The sequence below is a fragment of the Martes martes genome, assembly GCF_963455335.1.
Source record: "Martes martes genome assembly, chromosome: 10".
Classification (NCBI taxonomy): domain Eukaryota; kingdom Metazoa; phylum Chordata; class Mammalia; order Carnivora; family Mustelidae; genus Martes; species Martes martes.
In genome coordinates, this window is record NC_137898.1 from 7,217,209 (window position 1) to 7,235,370 (window position 18,162).

The 18,162-nt window shown below is 53.6% G+C and overlaps 1 protein-coding gene across 7 annotated transcripts; it reads right to left on the reverse strand.

Moving 5' to 3' along the window:
- Positions 1 to 694: 694 nt before the first annotated feature.
- ARL2 (ARF like GTPase 2) lies at positions 695 to 6,863 on the reverse strand. Of its 7 annotated transcripts, XM_080817320.1 has the most exons (7): positions 6,745 to 6,863; positions 3,836 to 3,946; positions 3,571 to 3,733; positions 3,192 to 3,291; positions 2,953 to 3,072; positions 2,034 to 2,114; positions 695 to 1,153 (listed from the first exon to the last, which is right to left on the reverse strand). In XM_080817320.1, exons 1-6 carry the CDS (start codon positions 6,807 to 6,809, stop codon positions 2,047 to 2,049), a joined length of 627 nt encoding a protein of 208 aa, XP_080673446.1. In that variant the 5' UTR covers positions 6,810 to 6,863; the 3' UTR covers positions 695 to 1,153; positions 2,034 to 2,046. The 7 variants fall into 7 exon arrangements, with proteins under 7 accessions (XP_080673446.1, XP_080673451.1, XP_080673445.1 ...); XM_080817325.1 differs by lacking the exons at positions 2,953 to 3,072; positions 3,192 to 3,291; XM_080817319.1 differs by lacking the exons at positions 2,953 to 3,072; positions 3,192 to 3,291 and having other exon boundaries at positions 3,584 to 3,733; positions 6,745 to 6,851.
- Between the last annotated feature and the right edge of the window lie 11,299 nt (positions 6,864 to 18,162).

The window sequence follows — 18,162 nt, forward strand, 5'->3', positions numbered from 1 at the left end:
GGAAGAGCTTCGAACAGAATCTGGCGGAGTTAGGGGCCACCGGTAGGACCAGGGCAGGGGGCCCCTGTGAAAACAGCCACCTGTCCGGACATCTGCGGGGCAGCCCTGCTCCGGACAGCGCCGTAGTCTTCAGAGGACCTTTCCTGGCTCTGTTTGCTTAAGCAAGCTCTGCTTGACCTCGTCCTCTTACACCTGAGTCCTCTCCCCTCCCCACTTCCAAGAGTCCTAGAGCTTCATTTCTCGGTCACGTGGTTCCCACTGCTTGAGCCAGAGCAGCCCGCAGAGCTGTATAGGCAGTCCCCTGCCTCTGGGTTCCTGGCTGTGGTGGGGAGTTGGCAGCTGAAATTCATCCCATATTCCATTCAGCAAGTCATGAGCCCTGATGCGGGGCTGTGTCCCTTTTTCTTATTCACTGTTACAGTAAACTGCCCCTCCCCCTTCCTCTACATAGAGAACTTCTACTTGGCCTTCATGCCCAATGTTAATGTCACTTCCTCCAGGAAGCCTGCCTGGACTCTTCCCAATGGAATTAGTTTCGGCCCCAGGCCTGTGCTCCTGTGATTCTTCGTGTGTCCCTCTGACACAGCAGCAGTGAACCCCCTGACTGGAACCACCTGTTCCTTTGGGTGCCCTGCTACTCTGTGGGCTCCTGGGGGTCTCGCAGAGTTGTGGAAGCAACAAACGACTCCACGAGGAACTGTCGCAAGGAACGGTTTATTCTCACAGCGGAGTGAAGGGTGAGGCCCAAGCCTTGGTAGCAGCAGAGGCAGCCCCCTCCCAGCCCCAGCCCTGTCCCTTCAGTATGGCAGCTGCCCCGCGGTGAGTCAGGAGGCAGGGTGACAGCCTGGGGCCACAGAGCAGCAGTGGGCGGCATTAGCAGCAGCGGCAGGTTACAGGGTGGGGTTGGGGCACTGGTCAGGCTGGCTGACTCCCATACCCCCCATGGGTGGCGCCTGAGGAGGGCTGGGATGGGGGTGGGGGAGGGCCAGATTGTGAGGTGGGGGGCATCTGGAGGGGTTCAGTCAGCTGTGAATATGCGGCTGGAAATGTCATCCAGGAGCCAGTCGACACCGAGCAGGAGGTTCTCGCCCGTGACGGCACTACAACCCCGGATGCACCAGTGGTGGCTGTGGATGGAGTCCAGTTCCAGGGCCTGGAGAGGCGGGGGTCGGGGAGGGAGAGAGCAGGGAGGGACCCCCGGTGACCACAGGCCCTGCCACCCACAGCCCCTTCCCTCTCCTGGCCCAGGGGAGATCCAGGCCTCCCTCAAAGCTCTCAGAAGTACCCCCCTGGCCCCTGGTGAAGATCCGTCAGGCCCTCAGAGCCCCTGGGCCCTGTGTACACCCCCAGACCAGTACTACCCCTCAGGACCAGCACAGCACCTGCTGTGGATCCAGGAGCACCCGCTAGGACCCAGGCCTTGTGCTCTGTGCCACACAAACGTCCTCCCATCCATTCCTTCCAAGGCCCAAGGAGCCACAGGGATTGCTGGCCATTTCATGGAGGAGAACACCTCAGAGAGGTCAAGCAACCTGCCTAAGGTCACACAGCTTGTAAGAGACCAAGAACCAAAGCGAGATTCTAACCCCACTCTTTCTCATGCTGGTGCTCACGCTCTACAGTAGGAGGCAGGATACAATCTGGGGTCCCAAGGGCCGGCACGGAAGGCACGGAAACCCTGGCTGTGCATGACCTCGCTTCTCAAAACCTGCTTCGCCCTCTGCAGAACGATTGTAATGGCTCCTCCTGCAGGAGCCGGGGGTGAGGACTGAAGGGGGTTTGTCCACGCCAAGATCTGGCACAGAATGAGGATTCACCACTGGGCCGGCCGCTGTTACCCTGTAGGGTAACGTTTGCATGTCTGCCTTCCCCCAGCCTGGGGGGATAACAGCCCACTCTTGTTAATCGCTCAATCTCCAGTGCCCTGCATACATCCTGCCCCAGAAGAGGAGCTAACACAGGCTTTTAAGTAAGTTAACCAAGAAATGTGGGCCCCTTTTCCTCCATGGGCCTATGCCAAGGCCCGCACTCACCTCACGGATGGCGTTAGAGGACAGGGCTCCGGGCAGGTCCTGCTTGTTGGCAAAGATGAGGAGGGTGGCTCCAGCCAGGCGCTGGGGGGAGAGAAATGGGGAGGGTGGGGAGTGGGGACTCAGAGGGCAGCCCCTTCTCTCCTCTGATCACCCAGAGCAGGCGGGGTCAGAGAGCAACCTGGAAAATTAGGGGAAGGCCTCAGGGTGGTTGGAGAGGCCCAAACAGGGTAATGAATGTGGATGTGCCTTGTGAGTCCAGCCATCCGTCGGGAGGGGAGCAGGGAAGGAGGGAGCCCTAGGTGGGGGCCCAGCAGGCACCGATCTCCTCCATGCCTCAGTTTCCCCCTCCATAAATGGGAAGGGGGTGATGGACAAGATAATGAACCCTCTGTTCTAGATTGCTCTGTGATGACCTGAGCTGCACAAAGAATGCAATCATCCCAAGGCCACGGGGTCTGCTGGGAGTGACCTTTCCGACTTCCAAGGTCATGTAGCACTTTCACTGTTCACTACCCTGATGGGCCTCTCTCTCTGCCTCTGCTTCCAGTTCCTTCCACACGTGTTTCTGACTGGGAGTCCCTCCAAGTAGGTAGGTGAATCTGGGCCTGATAAAGGGCCTCGAGGTGCCAGGCCAGGGCTGAGCACGGACAGCCACGATCTCATTGGACCTGCTTGACACCCCCTGGAGGTGGCTAGTGCTAGACCAGGTGACCGCACCCCTGTATGCCCAGAATGGTCCCGTTTATGTCTGTTGTCCCTGCATAATTAGGAACAAGTCCCTCTTTCGTTCTTAAAATCGTCCTGGTTTTCAACTAAATGCAAGTGCAGTAAACTGGATCAAGTCCTGGGGCAGAAAAAAAGGGGGTTAATAGAAAAACTGGTGAAATCTAAGCAGAATCTACAGTCAAGAGTAACTTGCCAATGTTAATTTCTTTGTTTTGACAAATGCAGGTGGTTATGTGCGGTGTTACCACTAGGGGAAGCGGGACGAACAGCAGACAGGGTATCTCTTCAAACTCCTTGCAGCTTTTCTGTAAACCTAAAATTTTATTTAAAGGAAAGTGTTTGGGGCCAGATAATAAGTTATATGATCCCCCTAATTCTAATGCCCATCTTAGAAATGAGGACGTGAAGGTTCAGAGAGGCTAAGTGTCTTGCCTGCGGTCACACAGCAAAGAGTCCAAATCCTGAGCCAGGCTCCACTACCTCCCAAAGCTTCACACACTGGCCTCCTTAAAGCCCCATTCAGGTGTAGAACCTGAGACATCAAAGGGACATGAACCCAGGTTTCAGTTCATAGCACGTCCGGCCCACAACACTGTGGGGCTTCCTGGGACCAAGCATACAGGTGGTCTCTGTCTCCCCAAGGGTGCTCCATGAAGAAAGAGACCCTGCCCTAGGTGCCTTTCTGGGGTCATGGGCCCCTCGGGGAATCCCCTGAGGAAGGGGTTTGCACATCCACGCCTGGGCACCGAGTCTTGGGGGCTGGATGGTGCTGGAAGCCTGGCTTCCCCGCCTTGGCAGGTGCCCCGCCCACCTCCTCCACCAACAGGCTCTGGAGCTCCCGCCGGCAGTCCTGCATGCGTTGGCGGTCAGCGCTGTCCACCACCCAGATGAGGCCATCCGTGCTCTCGAAGTAGTTCCTCCAGTAGGACCGCAGGGACTTCTGGCCGCCCACGTCCCAGATGTTCAACTTGAACCTGGGCAGGAAGTAGGGGGTGGTGGTGAGAGGCTCAGCCAGGCCCTTCAACCGTGCTCCCTGCCCTACTCCGGGGCCAGCCCTCCGCAGGGTCCCCGCTCACCCTCGGTGCTCCAAGGTCTTGATGTTGAAGCCCAGCGTCGGGGAGATGGTGTCAATGTCTTCCCCATTGAACTTCTTGAGGATGGTTGTTTTGCCAGCATTGTCCAGGCCGCTGGGGCGCGGCAGGTTAAGGAGAAGTCCCCGGGCCCCTCTTTTAGGGGACGAGTTGTTTCCCACCACGTAGCACATTAGTTGAGCCCGTGCCTCACACACACATTTATTGGCCCAAGATAACTGGGAAAGGGTGGAGCGTTTAAGACTTTCGCACCTCTGCCTAACCAAAGGCTGCTTAGGCTACTCCACGGTATTTAATGAATGCTTGCTATGTGCCGGGCCCTCTTCCAGGGCCGGGGGTACCCCAGAGCCAAAGTCCCCACCCTGGGCAGCTCCTACTCCAGTACGGAGACAGACGACAGAGGGCAAACAAATGAGAAACAAGGCACCGTCAGCTTGTGGGGAGCATAAGAAATACAACTAAGGAGCTTTCGGAGGGGGCCGCCGCAGGAGCCTTCTTTAGCTCGGGCACCTCTAGAGCTGAGGCCCAAACTGCAAGGGGCCAGCTTTCCAGAGGACTAAGGGAAGAGCCTTCCATACAGGGAGAACGGCAAGAGCAAGTAACTGAAGGTAGCCATCCGCACCTGTTTCTGGAACGTTCCAAACCCTCTGCTGCTAAGCGAGTATGCCAACGAATGGGTGAGTTCAGCAGCTAGTGGAGCCCCACCCCCCATCCCATCCTTCCAACACTTAAGAGGGCTTGCAGCTGAGAGGGGGCCCAGGGGACTCAAACCAGTAGAATGACATTGGGAAAAGCTGTCTGGAGGCCCAGCCTTCATCTCCAATGCCCACGCCCCCCCAACCGCCATCCTCCGCCGGACCATTCCCATCAGCGGACAAGCTGGAGTCTCTCTCACCTCGGGAGATACAAACCACACCGGCTCTTGATCCCTCTTCCCCCCTACTTATTCCTTGATTTCTTTCCCTTTATAGCAAATCTCCCCCAAAATGCTGTCCATACTCACCCTCTCCCAATTCTGTCCTCCTGCTTTTTCTTGAACCCGTGAGACTTTTGTTCCCACTGCTTCCCTGAAACTGCTCTGGCCAAAGTCCATAAAGACCTCACATTCTTCTCCGGCTGGGCAGTCCTCAGCCCCCCTCTTCCTTCCCATCTCCCACCTCCATTCCCTTGCCTGGTTCCCATCGCCCCGGCATGCCTCCAGGCATGCCTCAGTGTTCCTCAGTCCACATTCATCCCTTAGTGCTCTCACCCAGGATCACGACTTCAAATACCATCTTTATGCTCCTGACTTCCAAATGTACACATCCCACCCAGCTCCTCCCCTGGACTCAGTCCCTCTATCCAGCTGCCCATCTAACACTTATGGGAGTGTCTCGGAGGCACCTTGCATGGCCACACTCCGAGTTCCCACCTTTCTGAACCTGCTCCCTATCCTTTCCCCCTCTCAGCAAGTGGTTCTTCATTTTCTGAACTGCTCAGGCCAGAAACCTAGAAGTCAAGCTTGACTTCACTCTCCTGCTTACACTTGAGTCCAACCCAGTAGCAATGCCTGCTGGGCCTCCAGTCAAAATGTCGTCCAACACCCATTGCTTCCCTGCTTCCATCCTGGTCCAAGCCATCATGCTACAGCGCCTGTGGTGCAGCAAGCTCACACTTCATCTCCGATCACGCTCCCCCGGCACTTCTCATTTAAAGGAAAAGCCAAGAACCAAAAGGCCTTACATGAAGTGGCTCTTCTGTCCCCTCTGTCCTAATCTCCTTACACACTCTCTCCAGCCACCAGGCCCTCCTGGACACACCAGCTGAGCACCTCCTTCCAGACTTTGCATTTGCTGTCCCTTCTGCTTAAACAAATTTCCCCAGATAGCTACATGGTTCATCCCGCACCTGTTTTTACTGTCATTTTCTCATTGTGGCCTTCGCTGACCTTGTTTAAACTGCATTCTTCTCCATGCATCTTACACAGTTTACCTATATGCTTTGACAACATCTTTCTCCCCACAGCATTACAGACCGTCCCTGACGTTAAGGATTTGTTTTGCTGTTTTACCCCAGCCCCTAGGACAGTGCCTAGCACATGGTAGGCACTCAATAAATATTTAATCGGAGGAGTGAATTCTCTGTGCCCTTCTCTGAGCTCTTTATAACAGACACAATGTGAGTATTATAAAGTCATCTGCGCAGTTCAATGTCTTCTCTGCCGGGATAAGGGAGCTCCGGGTGAGACCCGCCCAGCTCCGGGATCGCAGAGTCGCAATGGGGCCTGGAACAGAGGAGGGTGCGCGAGTGCAGGCGCCCGCTAACCGGATTCAGAAGGTCGGCGGGGCCCTCGGGCCTACAAACCATCGGGGTAGTGGGGCGGGTGGTTACTGACCGGCCATGCCGGCACAAAGACGAGATATTGCACATACGGAAAAAAACAAACCGCGCGGTCTACACCCACCTCGCTGGGAGCGCAGGGCGGGGCCCGCACACCCCCGGGATTCCGACCTTGAGGGCGGGGCCGGGGCCTGGCACCCTCGGACGTGGGGGAGGAAGGTCAGAGCCAGGGGGGACAGGGGCCTCACGCTCGAGCCAGACCAACGGGTGGTGGCATCTGAGACGCCTCCGAGCCCCCTTCCCCCCCTACATAAGGACATCTGGCCCGGCCGCTGCTCCTTTAAGCCCTCACCTTTGGCCTTGGGAACGGAGCCCCCCCGCCCCGAGCCGGTGGTACGGCCTCCTCCCGGCCCCCCGCCCGGGCGATTGGTAGGGCCCACGTGCGTGACGCACAATGGGCAGTTGGTGCGCGCCGGCCGCGCACCCCGCGCCCGGTAGGGGGCGCCTGGCACCGCCCGCCCGGCAAGGCTTCCCTCACCCCGCTACCCTCGCGGCTCCGGCGTCCGGGAGGATACAGCATGAGCAGTCGCAGCTCCCGCTCTTTCTGCTTCATCTTCTTCAGAATGGTCAGAAGCCCCATGGTCCCTGTAGCCCCCTCCCGGCCGCCGTTTCTTCCTAGTCCCGGGACTCCTCTCCCTGCTCCTATTGGCTATCACGCCCACCGACAGCGCAGCCTATTGGTCGGTCTCTCGCCTGGTCCCGCCCTCGCTCCCACGTGACCGCGAAGGCGCCGGGCTGTGCTGGTCCCTCTAGCGGTGCTGGGGGCTTCTGCGGGGCCACCTGCGTTAACCCTTCGCTTCCCGAGGGCTTGGGGTACGAGGGCCTCGCCATTCCTTCCTCCCCAGAAACCCAGGCTCGGCTGGGAACGGAAACCCGGGTTGTATCTTGGCTGCATAGGAAGTAGGAGTTGTGACCCAGGAGTCGGAATTCAGAGCCCCAAGGAGGTTGACAAGCTCGTTAGTGGCCCCGTTCCCCGGAAACGAAGTCCAGATCTTGCTCGTCTTGGACCTCGGCATCATCCTCAACTTGCCAGTTAGCTGGCCTCCTCCTTCCCCCGTCTCCTGGGTTTGTCGAGGGTGGGCGGGGGATTCTACATCGCGGGCGAAAATGCCCCCTAGGGGCCGTTTCGAAATGTGCGGGGGCATTTTTGGGGTGTCCCAATTGCAAGATACAGCCCCTGTCGTTTTGAAGGTGGGGAGCAGGCCCGCCCGAAGAATTGTCCCGCTCAGGACGTCCGTGGTCTCTCCGTTGAGAAGCCCTTTCGCATGATGCTTATACCGTGACTGGCATATAGTAGGTACTCAATAAACATTTGTTGAACGAATGACCTTGTTCAAGAGTTTGGTTCTTCACCTCAGCGCTCAAGTCCTGGAGACGTGAAGAAAACGAGGACAGGGAGTAGGCAAATTGTAAACTCAGAAGGGGGAGCTAAGCTTATGGTCCTAGGTTGAGCCCTTCCCCCAGCCCCCTGCAGGGTAGATGCGAGTAGAAGGCTCTCTACTGCTTGGGAAAGAACAGTTCCGCCCGAGCTAAAGATAATGGCTGATTTCTGTGAATTGTTTGTAAAGCACTCCACGTTTTCTGCTTCATCCTCCCGGCAACCTAGAGAGGTTTGTTTCCTTTTTGTAGATGTGAGGAGTGATGTCGGGAGAATCTAGAAGGAGCTTGGGCAGCAGGGAAACTCAGGTCTGGTTGACAGGAAGATGCCCCGTTTTTCCAGGGGCTCTCCATAGTGTTGGCCTGGAGAGGGAGAAGTCTGGAGCAATCCCGAGCTTCCAGTCCTGCAGAAGAAGGTTGTGGACAGATGAGGGCTGGACAGAACAGGGTGCCTGGGGGAGCGCCTCAGTCAGTACTGTTTACCCTCCACCAGGCACACACAAGGGGAGACAGCGAGCCTAACTCCTATTCAAGGGCTTTGAGACACAACTAAGATCACAAGATGCCTACCGCCCTGCCTCCGAGAGTCTATGCTCCAGAAATTCCAGCACCAGCACATGAACAGTTACGATAAGGAAGTTCACCGTGGCTGGGTTTGGAACAACAAGAAACGGGGGGAAAAAAGTAAATGTCTCCAGTGTGGGATCGGTTACCTAAGCTGGGGTACCCTTGTGGTGGATCCCATGAAGCTTTTGAGAAGGGTGAGATGGAACAGAGGTCATGCCACGTTAAGTGAAAAATCCATTTTCAATCCCATTTTAATTTAAAAAATAACAATAATAACAATGACTCACAAAGCAGTGTTTTCCTATGGGGTGCAGCCCATTAAGCAGAATGAGAAACTACTTTAGGGTCACAAATTCGTTGAACCATAGGAAATCACCCAGATCTGACTGTTTTGACTACAAAGATGTCAGTTCCGTATGGTTCAACCTGGCAGCATTAGCAAAAAAATTACATGAAATGAATCGACTAGACCATATCACTGCCTTTGCCCATGGAGTAAAGGTAAGTCATGTTTGTTGAAAAATCCGGATATTTATGTGTACGTGCGAGTACATACATCTCCCTGCATGCGAGTCCTAGTCATGAAAGGTTGAAAATCACAGCTATTCAACTGTTAACTCTCGAGTGGGTTTGAGGGAAACTTAAAAATTACCTTAAGGGGCACCTGGGTGGCTCAGTGGGTTAAAGCCTCTGCCTTTGGCTCAGGTCGTGATCCCAGGGCTCTCTGCTTGGCGGGGAGCCTGCTTCCCCCTCTCTCTCTGCCTGCCTCTCTGCCTACTTGTGATCTCTGTCTGTCAAATAAATAAATAAATCTTTAAAAAAAAAATTACCTTAAGCACACCTGGATTGATTTACTTTATGTCCACCTCTAGTATCCAAACCCTTGTTTAAAGGTCAGGATGAAAGCCCTGCTCTGTGCAAGCTGTTGTAGCTTCTCACAGGCCGCAGGGTAGGATTATAATGGATAGCAATTCAAAAAAAACAAAAAAAAACGGGCACCTGGGTGGCTCTGTGGGTTAAACCTCTGCCTTTGGCTCAGGTCATGACCCCAGGGTCCTGGGATGGAGCCCCTCATTGGGCTCTCTGCTCAGCGGGGAGCCTGCTCCCCCCCCCACCCCGCGCCTGCCTGCTGCTCTGCCTACTTGTGATCTCTCTTTCTGTCAAATAAATAAATCTTTAAAAACAAAAACCTGGAAGCTCTGTGAAATAGTGGGCCAGGATGTAACTGTATTTAACTTTTTTTAAAAAGATTTTTCTTTTAAAAAAAAAGGTTTTACTTTTATTTGTTTTTTTGGGAGAGGGAGAGAGAGCAGAAAGGGGAGAGGTCAGAGGAAGAAACAGATTCCCCGCTGATCAGAGAGCCCGATGCAGGACTCCATCCTAAGACCCCGGGATCATGATCTGAGCCAAAGGCAGATGCTTAACCCACTGAGCCACCCGGGTGGTCCTATATTTAACTTTTGAATAATAATTGCCTAGGGAGGTACCTGGGGGGCTCGGTGGGTTAAGCATTGGATTCTTGGTTTGGGTTCCTGTCACGATCTCAGCACAGAGTCTGCTTGAGATTCTGCACATGCACACTCACTCGCTCTCTCTCTCTGAGATAAATAATAAATCTTAGAAAAATAACAATCACTTGTAGCTAGAGATCTAGACTGGAGGGTAGAGAGGAGGGGCAGAGGGGGTTTTAAAGACAAGGGCAGGGGCCTCGTGAGTGACAGGCGGTATTTTCATTTGCCTCATCGAAAGGAAGAAAGGGTGCTCTTAAGAAAGTCAAATCTTTAGGGAATACCTTTGGAAAAAAACTGGAAAGATCTATATAGCTGTCGCTATATATAAAGCTGCGAGTATATATATATTCACAAGAGAGAATCGGGAAATTGAAATACCAAATCTTAACAACTGTGAAACCTGCTGTTGGAGGGAGAGTTTCTTGAGGCCCAGTAAGTGGATTATAACTTGAGGATAGAGCTCTAGATGCCTTTTAAAAAGGCACACGTGTTTACCCAAGGTCTGGGGGGGAAATTTTGGTATTATTTTAATTGTAAGAGGCGCACCCTTTCTGAGTCGGCAATACATTTTGTGTATCACCTTTAGAATCATAAAAGAAAAGTGACAGAACTCTTTATCCTGGAACAACAGCAAACCGGGGGCAAAGACCCCGCCTTCCTTAAATTGCTAGCCATGAAGCACTGGCCAGAGCCATACCTAAGTATTTTATTTATTTATCTGGGTATATAAATATTTATTTTTAAGCTTGCCCTCGATGAATTTTCTACTTGATTCTTCTGAACTATAACGTTCATAGACGTTGTTTAAAGCTACAGTTTTGATAAGAGAAAGCCTTTTTTTTTTTTTCCTGGTGAGAGGCATCTTCGGAGCCCAGGCGAGTGACAGAAGCATCAACTATCACTTGGTGGCAGCATACCCAAGTGTAGGTCTCGTCTTACTAATCAGTAAACAGAGAGCTGGAAGGTGGAGTGCGCACGCTGGAATGGCCGTGGCCTTCAGACCACAGTTCTGCTCTGGCCAGTTCTGGGATTCCCACCCCCGATCTTCCTGTAAACCGTAAGCACCCAGGAAAGGCGCTGTCCCCAGTGGGTGTGTACGACGTGCCGGCCCTGGCCGAATGCCTCACAGGGCAAGCAGGAGTGTCTAAGCCTCCTCACTCCAGGCCTCAGCCCAGCTGCCTCACTCCAACTTACAGATGACAAAACAAAGTCTTCACGCACACCTTCGTCATCCGTCCAAGGGCACATGACGTCCTTAGGCTTTTCCAGAACCTTAAGAGTGGGGAAAGGACTTGAGAGCCTGAACTCTCCCAACAAACACGTCTACGTGTGCCTGTGGGGTCCTCGAGAGCTATACTGTGCCCAGGCTTCTCGTGGCCACAGCGCCTGGCGGGGTGAACGGACTGGTTGGGATGCGTGGTAGCTATGCCTTCCCTCGGTGACCTGAGAGGCGAAATGATTGACCTCGGTCACCGCATAAGTTTGAGGTCTACAGCATGATGGTTTGACCTGGTGAAATGGTTGCTGCGATAGATTTGCTTCTCATGTAAATCCAATAAAGAAAAGAAAAAGAAAAAGGAAAAAATATTGTCCTTACGATGAGAACTCTTAGGATTTATTCTCGTGACTTCCCTATACCTCGAGAGGCACTGTTAGCTCTGGGCCTGGGGTCTCACCTTACACTGTCCCCAGTACTTCATTATCTTGCAACTAGAAGTTGGTGTCTTTGGACCACCTTCCTCCATCTCCCCCTCCTCTATTATCCACCTCTGGTGTTGGATATGGATTTTTTAATACTTTTTTAAAAAGATTTTTTTTATTTATTTGAGAGAGAGACAGAGCATGAGCCAGGGGGTGGGGATGTGGAAGACAGAGGGGGAAGGACAAGCAGACTCCCCGCCGAGCAGAAAGCCGGACTCGGGGCTCCATCCCAGGAAGACCAGGTGGGCAGTCTCCAGAGTCTTCTGACCACGACTTACGGCCAAGCTGCCTTGCCAAGTTCTTGATGCCCTTAGTACAGTACTTGGGATGGGTCAGCCAAGACACGTGCTCTCTTGTCTCTTGCTTGGGGGACACTGGCCACGCTGAACTGGGCTTGTATATCCCACCCCACTAAGCCTCTCCAGACTCTGGCTCGTGACCCTGCCTGGCCATCCCCCCCCCCCCCATTAGCCTCCGAGCAAGGCCCAGAGCTCTTACGGGAACCAACACCAAAGACAACATGAGGGAAAGCCATTTGGGGAGTGGAGAGGCTCCCTCAAAGGCCAAGGTGACAGTCATTCCTCTCGGTGTCTAGGATCTAAGCAGGGTACCCAGCCTGGGCTTCTCTGCCATCTGCAGCAGACAGTGGAGATGGGACAAGGGAGAGCTGGCCAGGGACTCTGGGGAAAGAGGGAAAGAGGGAACTTGCTGGTGACCTCCTTCCTTCTTTCCTTCCTGATTTTATTTTCATCTATTTTGAGAGAGAGAGTGTGGGCAGGGGGAGGGGCAGAGAGGAAGAGAAGGAGCCAGAGAATCTCAAGCAGACTTCATACCCAGAGCGCAGAGCCTGACGCAGGGCTTGATCCCATGGCCCTAAGATCATGACCTGAGCCAAAATCAAGAGTCGGACACTTAACCCACTGAGCCACCCGGGCACTCCTGGTGACTGCTTTCCATCCATGGTTTCCATCATCATGACAGTCTGGCCAACCAAGGGTATTATCGCCATTTTACAGACAAGGAAACTGAGGCCCAGAGAAACCACAGGCCGTGTCTAAGGTCACACAGCTGGAAGTGGCAGAGCAGGGATTTGAACCATAGTCTGTCTGGGACTTGGGCCACCTGAAAAATCCAGGAGGTGCCGTCCCCCAGGTCACATCCTGCAAAGCCCTGGGAGGTTTGCTGACCCCAGTACTCACTTGTTGATTATTTATACTCCCTGTCCACTCCCAAAGTTTGAGTCCGCTTCCTGGAAAGATGTGTATGTTCAAGGAACAGAGAATCAGAAGCACAAAGCTTGGGGGCAGCAGGGGGCCCGGCAGGATGAGGGCTGGGCACCTGCCCCAGCTTCCTCTAACGACTGAGCAGTGATGGGGTCACTGAGCCCTGGTGAAGTCACCCAATTCCTGGGAAGCCCGGCTATTTGCAGATTGCAGTTGGGATGGGTGTTCACAGGGTGCCACGCTGAAGTGAAAGTCCTCTCCTCCCTCGGCCCTGGGGAGTCCCCACGATGTTGCTGCCCTAGTCCCAGCCCAGCATTCAGTTCATCTGGAATCTTCCCCTCAGCAAGCTGCCACTTTTCCACCCATGGGTCCCTGCGAGGCAATGGAAAGAGGAGGTGCAGGGTTGATGTCAGAGATGGGAGGTGGAGTCCATCCCACTTAGGGATGTGACCCCGCCAAGGGATGGACGGCTAGCGGCAGCTTCCTCGTATCTGAATCTGAGCCAACGTGGTGGCGTCAGCCCAGTATCTGTTTCCCCTTCTTCCGCCAACAGCCCTGTGGGGGTTGCCCTTCCCTCACCCCTCATCTCTTGGGTCAAGACAGGGCTGACCCCTTCTCCTGGACTCCAGGATGGGCCTGGGACCCCAGCCTTGCCTATCTTACCTTACCACCTGGCCACAGTGACTGACGTCAGGAATAGCCACATGACTTAAGCCAAACCAAGTCCTGGCCCTTTGTGGAAACATGTGGGAGAGTGGCTGAGGGTGGAGGGATGCGCCCTCCCCCTGCCCATCTTACCAGAGGAGCGAGGGTGAGACACTGGCTCCTGACGATATTGTCTGGGCTTCATGATCCAGCTGTGCCTGAAGCTGGTACACTCTAGACATGTCAGTAACATAAGCTGGAGTTAGATCACTTAGAAAACTAAGAATCCAGAGAATCCTAATTTCCCACCTTTTATTAATACTCCTTTATAAGCATGAGAAATTTTGAACAATTGATTTCAAGGTGTTGTGTTTTTTTTAAGATTTTATTTACTTATTTGACAGAGAGAGATCACAAATAGGCAGAGAGGCAGGCAGAGAGAGAGGAAGGGAAGCAGGCTCCCTGCTGAGCAGAGAGCCCGATGCGGGGCTTGATCCCAGGACCCTGAGATCATGACCTGACCCGAAGGCAGAGGCTTAACCCACTGAGCCACCCAGGCACCCCGAGCAACTGATTTCAAATATTAAGTACTGCTGCTTGCACAGGGACAGCAACACTTTTTTTTTCCACTGAGAAGGTATTGCATTAGGAGGAAAAAATCTCATCCCTCATGGACTCCATCTTTTTCTCCTTTCTTTTCTTTTCTTTTTTCTTTTTTCTTTATTCGAGAGAGCGAGAGATAGGGAGAGAGAGAGAAAACGAGCAGGAGGAAGGACGGAAGCAGACGCCCCACTGCGCCGGGAGCCCGACGTGGGGCTTGATCCCAAGACTCTGACTCCAGGATCATGACTTGAGCCGAAGGCAGACACTTAACGGACTGAGCCCCCCAGGCACCCCTCCACCACTTTTTTCTTAAAACACATAATAATGATGAAATAAAATACAAGCCTTTGGTTATGTGAACAAAAATTTATCAGATATTTACTGAATGCCTTTGTTAAACGTTTCATCGATGTTTATGTGACTCTCTGTGTGGCAGGCACCATACTAAGCCCTCTCCATATATGAGTTCATCAAATCCTTTTTTATCACGCCCATTTTACAGAAGAGGCGTGAAGAGTTAAGTGACTTGCCCGAGATCAAGTTCCAGGTCCCAGGATGGAGGTTGCCTGTCCTTTGATGTCCTTGCTGAAGAGTTTCTTCTTTGGAAGACCTCTGATCTCCCCAGGAGGAAGCGCCCTCTGTTGCCGTGGACTCCCCACCCCTCCCTGCCCGCTGATGTGCTGGGTGTGTGTCTCCTGTCCCGGGCCGGGCCGGGTGTGAACGGATGTGGCCGAGGCTTCGCTCCCAGGCAGGCCCATCCACAGTCGCAAGTGGGAGGTCCATAGCCAGTCTCGGCTCCATCCACAACCACTTGGCCTCTTTCCCTGCTCTGCAGAGAAGACCAGTCCTCAAGTGAGGGGTGCACATGGCGGGGGAGACCTAGCCAGAGGCTCCTCATTCCTGGACAACCGGAGACCCCCAGCATCTCTCCAAGCCTGTAAGGTGTGGGAAGGAACTGGGCAGGGCTTCTCTCAAACCAGCTGTGGGACTCTATCCTCCCTGTGCCTCCGTTTCCTCACTGGTAAAATGAGGAGACTGGCTGGGGAGAGACCCCCAGGAACCCAAGGCAGGGCCTACGGGAATGAGTAAGGCAGAAGCTTCTTTACTCGTCCAGGAAGCTTCTGGGGGTTCTGACAAGCTGTCGGTGGGATCTGGGTTCATTCATTCATCCGTTGAACACCCCCTATGTGGAGGCAGTGTCTGAGGCCCTGGGGGTACTTCAGAGAGTAAGACAGGAAAGACACCATTGCCCAAGGTCTCACTCTGTAGCTCTAGTCTGGGGAGGCCTCCCAGCTCCCCCTGTGGGGGCCGCGGGCCTTGACCTAGAGGATCAGGCCCTTCCACCCTGGGTATGGACGAGGACTCAGGTCTCAGAGGAGAGAGGTGTGTCCTGCCTCCAGCTCTGTCCCCTCCCCCCCAGGCCACCTGACCTCTCTGGGCATTAGTGTCTTCCCCTCCTAAGTGAGAAGATGCCCTGGGGGACCCTGAAGCCTGCCCAGCCAGTCCGGGAGGGCTTCTGCCTCTTGGGGAAGCCACGCACAGCCATTCATGGTTAAACATTACCCATTCTGTGTCCCTCATCCTTGCCACGCCTCAGGGAGGGCCAGCCATAAACGCTGCCTCCTTCAGACTTCCTCCGGGGCTGTGGCCTCTGGAGAGGGGCCACAGGCACACTCAGTGACCGTCTCCCTTCCACCCAGGGCTAGGGTCTGCAGAGGGAAAGACTGGGGGTCCGGGTCTGGGGCTGGGGGCTGAGTTGGGGAATGATGGGGCCCTAGCCACTGCCCCCTGACCCACAGATATTTTTTCTTGGTTACATTATGTGTGTGGCTTCCCCAGATCCTTCCCTTTGGAGCTCATGCAGTGGCTTACTGAGCCCATAGGTGCCCGTCTTGGGCACGATGACCCGGCCCTCTTGGTTTCTGAGGAACAAAAATCATCCAGAGACATCAAGGCAGCCTCCCTGCAGGAGGTGCCCTCTGCTCACAGGCCTTCAGCCTCTGCTCACAGGCCCCTTTCAAGCACGGAGGCCCAGTGGTCATTGCCCATCCCACCCACCCGGGTGTTTGAAATTAAGAGGCTTCGTTAATCCTGCGTTCCCACCAGTCTCGCCAATGGGAATGGATTCTAGCGGGAGAGCACTTTACAATATGCAAAGAGCTTTCTTCTCAGCTCATTCTTTTCCATCTTCAAAGCAACTTTGTAAACTAGGTATGATCTCATTGTCATCTGCAGCGTACATATGACAACACTGAGGCTGCAGGTCACCGACCTTCGAGTGCCAAGTATCAGAGCGGAGTCTGAATCTAAAGCCCAGACTGGTTTGGTGCCTGATTCTAGGCAGAGCAGCGTGAGGTCCCTCTCTCTCCCAGCCCCACCCGCGACAGACATCACTAATCGATCGCCGCATGACAGATGCTGCCCCTCATTAACAGGGTTTTTTTTTTTTTTTTAAGATTTTTATATTTATTTGACAGAGATCACAAGTAGGCAGAGAAGGAGGCAGAGAGAGAGGGGGAAGCAGGCTCCCTGCCGAGCAGAGAGCCCGATGCGGGGATCCATTCCAGAACCCTGGGATCATGACCTGAGCCGAAAGCAGAGGCTTTAACCCACTGAGCCACCCAGGCGCCCCCAGGGCTCTTTTCTAAGAAGTTCAGAGGCAGCTGTGAAGTCCTTGACACAGCACTGCAGGACACCATTACCTATCAGAAGATCACATCTACCCTATTTGTCATTCCTATGATCCCACACCATTAGCCTGGAACCCTCAGGACTCAGGCACAGTCCCCAGGTGCTCTAGTCACCAGATCTCAGGACCTGGGCACTGCCCGTCAGTTGCTATGCTCTTCTCCCACCAGGGATAGTGGCTCCTCTGTCCCTCAGACAGATGTCCCTTCCATGCATGGTCTCCTTTAGAGAGAGAACAACCATGCACGTTTGCCTGAGGCTTCAGGGCTTGCTAGGTCTTTAACAGAGGTTTTTATTAGGAAATATATCAGGAATGCCTGGGTGGCTCAGTCAGTTAAGCGTGTGCCTTCAACTCAGATCATGGTCCCAGAGTCCAGAGATCGAGTCTCGCATGGGGCTATTGGCTCAGTGGGAGCCTGCTAGTCCCTCTGTCTGCTTCTCTCTCTCTCTCTGACAACAACAACAACAAAAAAAACACTAAAAAACCAGGTATACCCCAATGTGTAGGTAATAATATCATCAGGGTTTAAGCCACAAAACACCACAGACACAACTGAAATCCCTGTGTATTAGCGCACACATTCTGAATTTCATGTTTCTCAATCACATGCACATTTTTAATAAAGATTTTATTTATTGGGGCGCCTGGGTGGCTGAGTGGTTTAAAGCCTCTGCCTTCGGCTCAGGTCATGACCCCAGGGTCCTTGGATCGAGCCCCGCATCGGGCTCTCTGCTCAGCAGGGAGCCTGCTTCCTCCTCTGTCTGCCTGCCTCTCTGCCTACTTGTGATCTCTGTCTGTCAAATAAATAAATACAATCTTAAAAAAAAAAGATTTTATTTATTTATTTGTCAGAGAGAGAGAGAGAGCACAAGCAGGCAGAGAGGCAGAGAGAGAAGCAGTCTCCCCGCTGAGCAAGGAGCTGGATGTGGGGCTCGAACCCAGGACCCTGAGATCATGACCTGAGCTGAAGGCAGAGGCTTAACCCACTGAGCCACCCAGGCGCCCCACATTTTTATACTTTTATTACAAATTTGCATACCCATATGATTACACCTTACAGAAATGGTGTTGTTCGGACCTTGCTGCGGCTTGTGATTTTCAACCAGCTGGACACGATGGACTCGCAGGCACGCGATGCTCAGTGCAGCTCTGAACCGGCCGCAGATCGTGGCTGCAAATACTTGTTGAACTCTTCCTCTGTACCAAGCACAGTGGCAGGTGCCTTGCCCACTTCAACTCATTTCACGTTCCCAACAGAACTATTTTTATCCCCACTTTATAGATTTGAAAACAAAGGCACAGAAAGGTGAAATTCTTATTTTTTTAAGATTGTATTTGTTTGTTTGAGAGAGCGAGAGGGAGCGAGAGAGCACAAGCAGGGGGTGCAGCAGACAGAGGGGGAAGGAGAAACAGGCTCCCCGTTGGGCAGGGAGCCCGATGTGGGCTTGACCCAGGACCCCGAGATCACGACCTGAGCCAAAGACAGACGCTTAACTGACTGAGCCGCCCAGGCGCCCCAGAAAGGTGAAATTATGTCCCCAAGTCACATAGCTTGGAAGCTGTTCTCCTAACCGCTAGACACCACTCCCTCTCCCGCTGCGTGGTCTGTTGAATGAA